Source organism: Balaenoptera musculus, chromosome 6 (assembly GCF_009873245.2).
Source record: "Balaenoptera musculus isolate JJ_BM4_2016_0621 chromosome 6, mBalMus1.pri.v3, whole genome shotgun sequence".
In the NCBI taxonomy this organism is placed as follows: domain Eukaryota; kingdom Metazoa; phylum Chordata; class Mammalia; order Artiodactyla; family Balaenopteridae; genus Balaenoptera; species Balaenoptera musculus.
This window is the reverse complement of record NC_045790.1, coordinates 83,625,465-83,638,477: the sequence shown is the minus strand read 5'-3', so window position 1 is coordinate 83,638,477 and position 13,013 is coordinate 83,625,465. Positions and strand designations below refer to the sequence as shown.

The window sequence follows — 13,013 nt, the reverse complement described above, 5'->3', positions numbered from 1 at the left end:
TATCTCCTAGTGTTATCTGAGTCATCGGCTTCATTAATATTTGTGTTTTATTAAGTAAGCGCCTGCTAAGTGTAAGACACAAGTGCTTTTTATCCCTCAAGGCCTGCCTCATGCCACTGCTATGAAGCTTTCCTTGACCCTCTACCCAGCTCCTGAACTGGAAGTGACCTTCCCCTTCCACGTTCTCTGACCTTCTGGTGGCACTGACCAGTCTTAGAGTTCATTATTTACCTATTGGTCTAAGTACAAATAAACATAAAGCACTTTCCCACATATCCTTAAAGCTAAATTCATTTTCAGAAATAGCAAAAATCACTAGCCAAAGGTTCCACATTAATCAACTCTAAGAGCACAGACTTGAGAGCCTAACAGCCTGTGTGACTTTGGGCAAATTGCTTAATCTCTGGGCCTCAGCTTCTTCATCTGTAAAGTGGAGTAACTACTCTTGTACTTTCCTCGTAGGGTGGTTGTGATGGATTACCATAATATATGTAAAGTACTTAAAATAGTAGTTGGCACATAGTATGGGGTATATAAATACTAGCTATTTTGCAATTTAGGGATATCAGAAATTACTGTCGAAGTTCCGTGTGGTTTGGTGCTGCATTACTATATTGTTCTTTGGGGTTCTTCAGAGCATGAAGTTTCAGGTTGTGATTTATCACGTCGGTCTATACCCCAGGAGTATTTTATTTTATTTTATTTTATTTTATTTTATTTTATTTTATTAATGTTTAAATCACTACCAAATTTAATGTTGTCAGACTTAGTATTCATTAACATTTCATTACATTTGAAAAGACTGGATTCTCACAGGAGCATTTTAATGAAATGAAATGACTGTACCAGTAAGGAGTTCTCTAAAATGAGAGTGTCAGGTTTATTGAGTCTTTTATGGAATGAAAAGTTCAGTTGAGTTCTCTTTCCTTTGGCGTTGTGAAAGCTTGCCATCCAGTAAAGTACGTCATCCCATCTTTTGTGGCTTGGTGCATGTATTTCCCAGGGAACTGCAGCCTTTCCAGAAAGGCCCGATGGCTCTGACCACTGGGTTTAGGACAGACAGACTTAGTCATGCGCTGAGCCATAACTGATGCTTACCCATTCCAAGCACTAAAACTTTTGCCTATTTGACCATTTTTATGCAGATCTTTCCAAAATGGGCTACCTGGGTTCATGGGCCTTAAGTTTAACTTCCCTTCATTGTCTGAAGTCCCAGCAGGTGACAGTAAGACCACAGATCTGGAAAGGATGCAAAGCCCTGCCTGAGCTTCCAGCCTCTGGTGCATCTTGGACCTAGGATGGAGCTTTGCCCATAGGAGGTATTCACAGCTTCCAGAACTAAGGAGAAGTTAGGGGAAATAGAAGCATGGAAGACTGAAGTGAACTGTCCAGGACCTTAACAGTAGTAACTCTTCTGGCACTTAACTGTGGGCCATGAGACACATATCAGACAACTCATTTAATCCTAACAGTTCTGTGAGGTGTCGGTACTCTTCCCTTTTGAGATGAGTGTGGTTAAGCAGTTGCCTGTGTCACACAGCCTGGAGGGATGGGCAGCATCTCAAGACTTTCTGATTCCAACGTCCAACCACTTTACCGTTCTTCAGTCTGCCTCCACCCTGACCAAGCTCCTTGTGTGTGTATTCAGTCAGAAGTCCTCTACCCGACTGCAGGCACACCTGTTCAGGTCCTCAGGTTTAGAAAGACTTTGTTATTCATTTTCCCTTTTCATCTTCAGAGCAGTCTTGTGAGGTGGGTATGATTGTCCCTCATTTTATACACAAAGAAGCTCAGAGAGATGAAAGACTTGCTCAAGGGCACAATTGAAAAGGGAGTGAACCAGGATTCAACCCACAGTTACCTGATCCATCCAGGATGGCACATTCCAGAATTTCTCAGCCAGCTCCCCTTTGACAATCATAAATATCACATGTCCTTCAATATTTATGAAATTCAACATAAATATAGCATTCTTTGAGTCAAATCAAAGCTGGGGGACAGGACACTTTTCTGTCTTCAAATTAGTGCTCTGACCCTAAAAGAGGTGCTGATGTCCCACATCCACCCCATTGCCCTATCCCAACCCCGTGAGAATCGCTGCTTGGAGGCCATGCCACCTGCCCTCACTGTAGCAGACATTGGGTCATTCAAAGTACTAGTGGAGTTATCAGGGTCATTTCCTTGCACAAAGCAGAAATGCAAGCTGATGTAACTCAAAAGGTTTTAAGAGTTGGGTGTTTGAAAAAATCCACACCAGAAAATACTGTCACGTCCCCAGCCCCATCCAAGGATGGGTGAGCTGGAGATGGAAGCTTCTTTCTCATGCACTCTCTTTCAAAGGGGTCACTGTTTACCTGTGACGGCTCGCTCACCTGTGCACATGGATGCAACCCCTTACCCTTAACACACACACACACACACACACACACACACACATACACGAGATGGAGGTGGGGCTGGAGGCATGTACTTAGAAAAGACATCCACTCACTCAGCTGATGGGGAGCAGTATTGTGGTGCTTCCTGTTTGGAAAGGATCTAATGACTAATGATACTGAAGCCCTATTTGGACAGCCTTTAGAGTTGGCAAAGCCCTTTCCAGGTTGTATCATTTGCCCTTCACAGCATCATTCCAGGCAATTATTGTAGCCATGCTTACTGTTGAAAAACTGAGGCTTACAGCCAGGAAGCCCTGGACCAAGTCAACAGTTCTTTCAGTTGTACTACAGATGCCTCATCAGTAAATGCCTCACCACCTTCTAACAGGCCAGTATGCCAGTTTCACGTTTACTGTCTTCTCCTTCCATAAAGAAAATGAGGCACCTGGACACTCCCCCATCCCTGTTCATGACCATCAGCCCTTGTCTGTCCACCTCTGCCAACATCACTCACTGTCCTGTGACCTCTTTTCTTTGCATTTCCAACTCCCGGAATCAAGTAGACTCAGAGCTGACTAGGACCCCAGAGATCACGCAACCTAATTTGCTCTTACACAGATGGGAAAACAGGCCCAAAAAGAGAAAGGGACCTGCCTGAGGTCACACAGAGGGACAATTGCTGCCCTCCTCTAACTTCATTCTGAAGCCCCTCACTCCACCTCCACTTTGTCCAAAACCCCTTATATCCTGCGACTTCCTTTGAACTTCTTACTCCTTCATTCCTAACCTCAGTCCCCTGCAGCTCTGTCCCCAGCAGCCTGTGAGGGTGCCACCACCCAGACACCAGTGCTCTCCTGCCTGCTAGCTGAGGGGTGGGGAGCTTTCTCAGTGACAACTGTCCTCTGATTAAACAGCAACCCTTGGCAGGGGAGATAGGGAGAGATTTTACCACGCTGCCTCCGAGCCCAGGGGCTGCTAGAGCCAGCACTGTGTCCTTGTCCAGTGGACTGGGGATTGCGTGGGGCTCACAGTAAGGGTTAACTGGTCTTGTGACCCAGAAACAGGACCACAAGCAAATGCTGAACTGTCTTGTAGGAAGCACTATCACTAGGCTAGCCACTGATGTCATTTGAGACAAATATAGCCTGAAGTCTCTCAGGGGTTGTGTGTATGTATGTGTGTGTATATGTATGTGTGTGTGTCTGTGTGTGTTGGGGTTTTGGGGGGGGCACAGGTGTAGCACAGGTGTGACTTACCTTTGTGACCTGCCACTCACCCAAGAAATTTACAGGCAGAATTAGAGCAGACTGCTAAGTTGATGAAGTCAGATCGGCCTTTGCTTTTCTGTGTTACTTAAACTAGAATTTCAGGGTTCCACAACTATTGAGAAGGTGTCCTGATGGTGATAATTCTAAAGTCTAGTTTTCCTTATCTATAAAATGGGTATAATCAGGTCTAAGTAGCCCACCCCATAGGGTGGTTGTGAAGAGAGTGAGTGAGGGGACTGAATCAGTATATGAGTGAGACAGAGGATGTGAAGCTGATGTGTAAACTGTAGAGTGCCATGAGCTTCTTAGGGATGAAGGCCGTCTTTCACAGGTCAGGATGAATTGCCCCTGTCTGTTGGGATCCCGGTAAGAGTAGTATTGGAAGTCTACCTTCGCCAGGGAAACTCACACCATGGGGAGATGGGCAGAATGTTTAAGCAACCCCAACAAGTAGTATTCCCCTCTCAATTTGTGGATTGCATAACTCAATATCAGGTTTCCCAGCAGTCAGGACAGTGTGGTACTGAAGTAAGGATGCACAAATAGATCAATCCAACAGAATAGAGTTCTAAAATAAATCTGCACCTATGTGGGCAGTTGATTTTTGCCAAAGGTGCCGAGGTAATTGAATGGGGAAAAGATAGTCTTTTCAAGAAATGGTGCTAGAACAATTGGATATCTGTATGAAAAAAAAAAAAAGAACCTCAACCTTTGCGTCACAGTATATACAAAAATGAACTTGAAGTGTATCATAGGCCTAAACGTAAAAGCTAGACTGCAGAAGTTAGAAAAGAAAATGGAAGAAAATCTCCACAACCTTGGGGGTAGGCAAAGATTTCTTTGATAGGACACAAAAAGCACAAAGCATAAAGGGGAAAATTGGTAGGTTGATTTCATCAAAATTAAACACTGCTCTTCAAAGAACAGTGATTTTTTTTTTAAAAATTAAAGAAAAAGTCACAGCCTGGGAGAAAATATTTAATATATCTGGTAAAGATCTGCATCCAGGATATGTAAAGAAGTCTTACAACTCAATAGTTAAAGAACAAGCAACCCACATTTTTTAATGGGCAGAGATTTGAATGGCCATTTCACAGAAGCTATACAAATGGCCAATAAGCACATGATAAGATGTTCAACATCACTGGTCATTAAGGAAATGCAAATTAAAACCACAGTGAGATATCTGTCCACACCCATAAAATGAAAGACTCAGTAAAAATGTTGGTGAGACTGTAGAGCACCTGGAATTCTCACACGTTGCTGATAGGAATCGAAAATGGAATAAACTCTTTGAAAAACAGTTTGACAGTTTCTTACAAAATTAAATGTGACACTTACCACACGACCCAGCAATTCCACTTCTAGATATTTTGCCTAAAATAAGTGGAAACATATATCTAAACAAAGACTTATTCAAATATTCATAGCAGCTTTTTCCATTAATAGTCAAAAACTGAAAATCTAAGTGTCCATCAACAGGTGAATGGATAAACAAATTGTGGTACATTCATACGACGGGATACTTCTCAGCAATAAAAAGGAATGAAATGCTGATAAGCACAACGATGTAGATGAATCTCAAAAACATGCTGAGTGAAAGAAGTCAGACACAAAATAGTTCATATTGTATGATTCCATGGATGTGAAACCTTAAGGAAAGAAAAAGCAAAGCTAATCTATAGTGACAGAAAGCTGATCACTGTTTGCCTGTGGCCCAGGGTGAGAGAGAGATTGCCTAGGAAAGGGCACAAAGGAACTTTTTGACATGATAGAAATGTCCTATATCTTTATCATGGTGGTGGTTATAAGGGTGTATAAATTTGTCAGAACTAATCAAATGTATGCTTAAAATGAGTGCATGTTATTGCATGTAAATTATACCTCATTAAGTTTTTTTTAAGAAAAGCACAAGTGATGTAGTCCCATTTTTATAGAAAAGGTTTTCTAAATGAATAAATGTGAGAATATATATATATATAATTATAAAAGTTTCTAATTGAATATACGCCAAGGTGATAACATTGGTTGTCCCCAGGTAACATTGGTTGTCCCCAGGTGGGTGTGAGATTAATCCATAGGCATTAAAATTTTCTTTTGTTTGCTTGTATTTTCTGATACGCCATAAGCTGATTTTTCTCATAAGGTAAAAAAATTCAAACATAAAAGAAAGCATAAGATAATCTTATTGGTCACTTATATTCTTACAGTGTATTTTTAGACATTTGTGTTACCAACTATTGCCCTATTTGGGAAGTATCGTCTGTTCTAATTAATCCCTTATTATTATATATTATGATTGCTCCAACTGTTTGCTACTACAAGCAACCTAGCAGAAAAATAATTGACTTTAAATTCTAAAAGTAAATATTTAAAATTTTAAAAAGCAAATTTAAAAAGTAAAGACAAGGAAAAAATCAGAGAAAAGTAGACATATGAAAAGGTTGCAAAACTGCCTAGCAATACACCAAAAAAAATAGTAATTTTCAAAAAAAAGTCACTAACTGATGATGTTTATTTTCAAACCAAATTACCATGTTGTCCAGCTTGCTTTCAGCCAAATTATATGCTCCCTTTTATTGTGGGACCTGGAAACCTGACTTGAACACTTCAATTCAGTAGACTAACACAATATCATATGTCAGGACATACCACTATTTTAAAACTTTAAGAAGGTAACTGTATTAGCCAGAAATCTTTTGGTTGCAAGTGACAGAAACCCAATTGTAGCTAATGCAGAAAAGGGAAATTTTTTGGAAGCTACAGGGATAGATGATTCAAGGAAAAGTTACATAACTGAAACAGGGGAAGTGCAGGTATATAGCTAGGCCTGAGGTTCAAATGGAACCAGGAATTCACATGCCACTAGGAAACTATTTTTTAAAATATATGACGTCACTGTCTTTCATTATAGACTAGTTTCTTTCTCGTGGTAGGAAACATGACCACCAATAGCAGCCGAGAACCTCCATCTTACTTTTCCATCATCAAAGAGGAACCAGCCTTTTTCAGCGTTAAAAAAGACATCATTGAAGACATCACCTTCTTGGTTCAGGTGCCTTCCCTGAAAGTAAGGAAGCAAGTCAGGAGGCAAGGTACTGTGGTTTGCCGGGCTCAGGTTGGCTCCCATCAACTGTGGGTAGGATCCAGGATCACACAGCAGCAGGAATCGTATAGCTGGAAGAAAGGAGTCCAGGGTGTACAGAGGAAGGAGCAGGAAGCAGATCCCAGAAGGTGAGTTGGGAAGATAAAATAGGTGTCCTCTCTAGTTAAAAAATGATCTTACACTCAAGGGGCCCTGGCAGGCAAGCCATCCCTTCCCATGTACATTTTGCCCATTACTTCCACTTCCGCAATACATCTTGCTAATATCTATTTACAAGCTTCCTTGTGCAAGGGCCTGGAGATAAAGGAATGAAGTTAACAGTTTCATACTCTTTGACTTGTATAGCTCTGCATTGCTTGATATTAATGTTGCCAGACCTGACTTTCTTTATGTTCACATTTGAATAATTACATTTTACTCCTATTTTAATTTTTGAATATTTCATTTTATTTTTGTTTGTCTAATAAGCAGAGAAACCTTGGATTTAAGGGGTTTTTCCCTCATATCTAAGAGTATTGGCCTTTAATGATTTATTAGATTTTTTTAAAGTCTTTGTTAAAGATGACTGTGGTTGTTCTTATTATACCTTTATTAAACAGAAGTGTATCCTTTCTACCTTCCTTTTCTTTTTCTTAAAAAGACACTTGCTTTTCCTTTCCCCTTCTTCATTCTTTTGATCTGCATTGATGTATGCCAATAGCCCATGATTTCAGTATAATAATTTATTTCAAATATTTTAATCTTTTGATGTCAGTTTTGACAAGATACTTGCTGCAGTTGTTTAGACTTATTTCAATACAATCAACTGGTCTCACTGCTTCCTGCAAGTTGTTGCCTGCTGTTCTTGAGTTCGTCCTTCAGAGCCATCATCCTCTTCCTATGGACACACGTTGAGTACCATTTTCTCAGAAAGAATACATGTATTTGCATAATTAATTCCCATTGCCTTCACATATGTATAGCTTGGTCGTATATAAAATTCCTGGATCACCTTTTTCTTTCAAACCTTTGCAACTGTTGTGTTATCATCTTCTAGGTAGATTTTCCTGTAGTATGTTCTAGGCAAAATAAGGTGTGAAAGATGCTCCAGAGAAAAGGCTTTCATGGTCAAATAAGTGTGGGAAATGTTCCATACAATTGTAAATGTACTAGTCAGAGTAGCATGGTAAAGGCCAGGAGACATCCTGAGATAACAAAGGTGGTTTAATTTTATTTCCAGTGTATCCAACCTATTGGACCGCAGTAATCTCAAGAGAAAGCAAGTGACCAATAATATGTTTATAGTTAATATTTGTTGAACACTTACTATGAGCCAGGCAATGTTCTAGGACTTATTCTATGGATATCAATTCACTGGGTCCTCATGGCAGCTCTATATGGCTGATAGAATTTTTCAACCCATTTTAATAGATGAGAAAACTGAGGCAAAACGAGCTTAAGAAAATACGCTCAAAAATGGCCAATTCAAACCCAGGCAGTCAGTTCCACATTACTCACAGCCCTAACAGTTGGCAAGTGAGGACACAATAAAGGCAACTTCTATAACTGTCCCAAGTCTGAAAAGCATAACACAATATCTAATTGCACCAAAAAGGAAAAAAGAACTTTCCACCAAACAGCCTCTGTAACAGAATTTGCCACTGAATTACTGCAAAGGCACTTTGGGGGGTAATCTGATTATCTTCGGCGCGAGTGCTCAAACTCTGCTGTTGGCCAACGTCCAGGACCCATCATTGAATACTCATCACCTCATCAATTCAGCCTGCTAGACTGACGGGCAAAACAACATCCAAATATTCATTGCACATCTGTGCCGGGCAGATTATACATTAGCAATTCAAATCTGGCCAGTGTACCGGCCATTCCTGCAAATGCGTCTGTTTGGGTGAGATGCCTTGTTGTCTGGGACAGATAATAAGGCAACTCGGTCTAATCTTGAAGAACAATCAGCCCATCTTGTGAAGGTGACTGGCTGTGTGTGTTCTTGCCCTGGCAGCATTGGAACAATGGCCCCATGATGCACTCGACTCAGCTGGCAGTGAAGTCCCATCCTGATTAGTAGCCGTGGCTGGTGTCAATCACCACGGGATGCACCATTGTCCTCTGGTCCCCTACACAGTTTATTTACAGGAAAACAAAAGCTTTGGGGGGGCTATGGCTGCTTCCCAGAGATTGCAAAATAGATTGAGCTGTCAAGCACACAAAGTAGATGAAGATTAATGAGTTGTGCAGACAATAAATATGAAGAGATGACCATGAATATGCTAATGGGCATTATCCATATACACCGTAATTGCTACCAAAATTAAAAGGTGTCATGAAGAAGATGGGTCACAAGGTGACAGGGAGATAATCTTAGTTGCTTGAGACGCTCACCCCAGATAAGACCCTCTACAGGTTTCCTTTCCCCCGATTAAACCATCCTGAAGCAGCATTGTTCACAAGCTGTCTGAATAGGCTTCTTTTATACAGGGATGTAAGGAGTGGGGTGAGGGGGGAAGCTGGAAAAGTTACTTTAGGGAAAGGTGTAATTAGAATAAGAAAGGTGTTTATCAAAGGCAAGAAGTGATCAGTTGTCAGGCTCTCTTCTCATCCCCAGGGACAGAACTGATAAGGATGTCACTTCACACTTTAGCCTCCCACACCTCCCCACCACCACTACCGCAGAGCCACAAGGACTATTATAACTATGAGAATGTTAGTTAGATCACCTTTTAAGGAGGAGTGAGTGATTTTTCAGAGTATTCCAATACTCTGATGACTTTTAAAAAATAAACCTAATAGAGACATTTGAAGTACAAAATGTTTAAAGGCGAATGTTTCCATGAATGATTTGATTTTGGAAATCTATATCGTGTAGAACTGTGGCATGGCTCTGGCATGGCTGATTCCCACCCAGCCTCGCAGCCTGTCCTCACAGTCTTCCATGTGGCAGGATGGTGTCCTCTGACCCTGTTCGCCCCCTGTCTTCCTTTCCATCCTCATGTCTGTGGATGGCAGTTACGTTAGCATAAGAGCATACTGAAGTAATGCGATCGGAGTGTGTATGAACATTAGAGAAAGTTTTTCTTGTTTTCTAGTTTCTCTCCTCTGGAGGACCTGGGACCAGGATCTCATCCCCCAGAGGTCTGTGGAGCATCAACACCAATTGTAAGAACACACCTTTGTTCCTTCAAGATAGAAACCAAATGTTTATTTCTTGGCCCACACCAGGTAAAGGGGAGCAGGATGAAACCAGGGTCCAAGAAGAGGGCAGAAGGGTGGAAGAGAGGAAGGGAAGTCAGTAGAAAGAAAGGGTCTCAGAGACTGTCTGAGGCTGACTCTACATGGACTGAAATCTGCCTACCAGGGAGAAAAGGGAATTTTGTACAGATTTATGAAACAACCTCACTGAAAGGGGTGGGAGAAAAAGGTGCCACCCTAGGTAACTCTGGAAATCAGTGGAGTCTACAAAACTAAAGGCACACAAGCACTTCACTCTAGTTGACAAAGTTGTTACCATGGGTGGGCGGGTTAACAATTCTGAAACCACTGGAACTGAACAAGTCAGTATGGATGGCAGATGGTGGAGCCAGGTGTCTCCTTGTTGGAGTGGGAGTTTTCACGTAAGCAAAAGGAGATGGCTTAGAATGATCAATGTGGTGATGTGGTTGGGTTGGAGATATCAGTATGAATTCATGTTTAACTTAATATAGACACAGATGGTTAACACAAAGAAATATTTATAGATTTGTGTCTATACATAGGTTAGTGTACACACATGTATTTCCTTGCCTTCTCACCTGAAAGGGGCTACAAAATGGCAACAATGACTCAGTAGCAAAAAGCAAACCTAGCACCAACTCTTGGTTTCTAATACCATACTCCAGTAAAAGAAAGCGTTCACAGGGAAATGGCTGAGCCTAGAATGGTGCAGGAAATATACAAGATGAGCCTAGAGCTTCTTGTAATGCCCAAAAGTAAGAAATTGCTAAAAAAATTTAAAAACCCACATCGATGGGGGGTATGTCAATGGGACATAGGAGCAACAAAATAAATAAAGTAGTATTGGATCATAACCCAAAATATAAAACAAATACCCATGAGTCCATACTGATATAAATAAATGATTGAATAAATAAATAAATGGGGGAAAATAGAATAGACAAATTACCCATGTAGAAGAATTCCGAATAATTTATGTAGACGTCCCACCCTCAAGAGGTGGAGTGTTAACTCCCTCCTTGCTAATTTTGGGGCCTCGCATAGTTACTTCCTTCCAAAGGGTACAGTATGAAAAAGGAGAAGAAGAGTAACTTGACAGTGGACAAATCTGAGAAACACTACCTCAACCGACTGATCAAGGTCAACATCAACAGTGATAAGTCATGTTGCTAGGGTGTACCCTTGATATGATGTGATGAGATTGGCAATTCGCTTCTACGGCCTTCCTCCCCAAAACCCATAACCTCAGTCTAATCAAGAAAAAATATATCAGACAAATTTCAATAGAAAGACATTCTACAAAACACCTGACCAGTACTCCTCAAAACTGATCATCAAAAACAAGGACACTCTAATGTAATATGTCAGTTAACATCTCAATTTTTTTAAACTACAAATTAAAAAAAAAAAAAAAAAACAAGGAAAGTCTGAGAAACTGTCACAGCCAAGAGGAGCCTAAGGAGACATGGTGACCAAATATAATGTATCCTGGATGGGATCCTGGAACAGAAAATGGACCCTGGTTTAAACGGGTAAAAACTAAGGAAATCGAAATAATTAAGATTATTAATGGACTTAACTTAATGGACTTAAGTTAATAATAATGTATCAATAATGGTTTATTAACTGTGACAACTGTACCATGCTAATATAAGGTGTTAATAATAGAGGCAACTGGGTATGAAATATACAAGAACTCTCTTTGCTATCTTTGCAGTTTTTCTGTATGTCTAAAATCATTCTAAAATAAGAAGTTTATTTTTTTAAAAAGGAAGTTAGCAGCATCTTTTGTGCTTAGGAGGAAGCTAGTAGTAAGACTACTCCTGATGTCAGGCAGGCATCAGCCAGACTTCTTAGTTGCAAGTGACAGAAATTTACTCTAATTTACACAGACAAGGAATTTGTTATAGGACATTGGGTAGCGCACAGAGTTTATGAAAGGGCCCAAACCCCACCAGGGAGGCCATGCAACTGCAGAACTGGCCTGGTGGAGACTCCACTGCTGGTGTCATGAACCCACACTCCACAGTTTACATGGTCAGCCTTCTGATGTTAGATTCAGATGTAGCCACCAGATTGGCCAGCCCCTTGCCAGAATGGCTTCTGTGGGGTCCCTCCTTCTCTGCTTCACTAGCTTGCAGTTCAAAGTGATGAGTCAGCCTGGCTGAGCCGGGGTCATGGTCCAGCTTGGTGCAAAGGATATGGGGCAGTGAGTATCTGGTGTTTTCAGCTTCTACAGTAGGAGGATTCAAGGAGGGGACTTCAGGAAGAAACTGAGGACTGATCTGGGTTTTTTTTCTCCAAGTTGTGATAAGTTGGCACTTTCTTTCACTGGGTCTGCAGACATAGCCAAGTGGAAACTCAATTAAGGGGAGAAGAAATGCTCAGCATTGAAGAAAATAAGTAGGATGTGGATGATCCAAATGGCTGTCTACTCTGTGCTGAGCCAATTTAGATGGGACCAAAACTTTTGTTTTTTAGTAAAAACACTGAACAGGTCTTATGGACTGAATTGTGTTCTCCCAAAATCCACATGCTGAAGCCTAAGCCCCACTGTGACTGCACTTGGAAGTAGGGCCTTTAAGGAGGTAATTAAGGTTATATGAGGCCATAACACTGGGGACCTAATCCAATAGGATTGGTGTCCTTATAAAAAGAGGAAGAGACACTAGAGAGCTCTCCCTCTCTCTCTCTCTTTCCTCCCTTCCTTCCTTCCCCCCCCCCCCACCTTGAGTGTGCACACAGGAAAGGCCATGTGAGGACACAGTGATAGGGCGGCTGTCTGCAAGCCAGGAAGAGAGGCCTCACCATAAACCAGCCCTGCTGGCACCTTGATCAGGGACTTCCAGCCTCCAGAACTGTGAGAAAAAAATGTCTGTTGTTTAAGCCACGCAGTCCGTGGTATTTTGTTATGGCAGCCAGAGCTGACCAATACAATAGGTTTTTCAGGGGCAATTATTCTGGAGATGCTTTTACTTTCTTTCAGTGCTTTTGTTTTCTTTAAGCTCTCGTCATGGTTTTTGTGGAATGCTACGAGAAGAATCACCACCATTGAGA

General features: G+C 41.2%; 1 protein-coding gene across 1 annotated transcript in view; it reads left to right on the top strand.

The window, feature by feature from the left end:
- Positions 1-10,211, top strand: part of LOC118896396 — a 33,181-nt gene extending 22,970 nt beyond the window's left edge. Inside the window, exons 2-3 of the mRNA XM_036854168.1 lie at positions 6,583-6,880; positions 9,833-10,211. Of these exons, the coding sequence (XP_036710063.1) occupies positions 6,588-6,880; positions 9,833-10,211 (672 nt within the window). The 5' untranslated portion in view covers positions 6,583-6,587. The remainder of the gene's footprint in view (positions 1-6,582; positions 6,881-9,832) is intronic.
- The last annotated feature ends 2,802 nt before the right edge of the window (positions 10,212-13,013 follow it).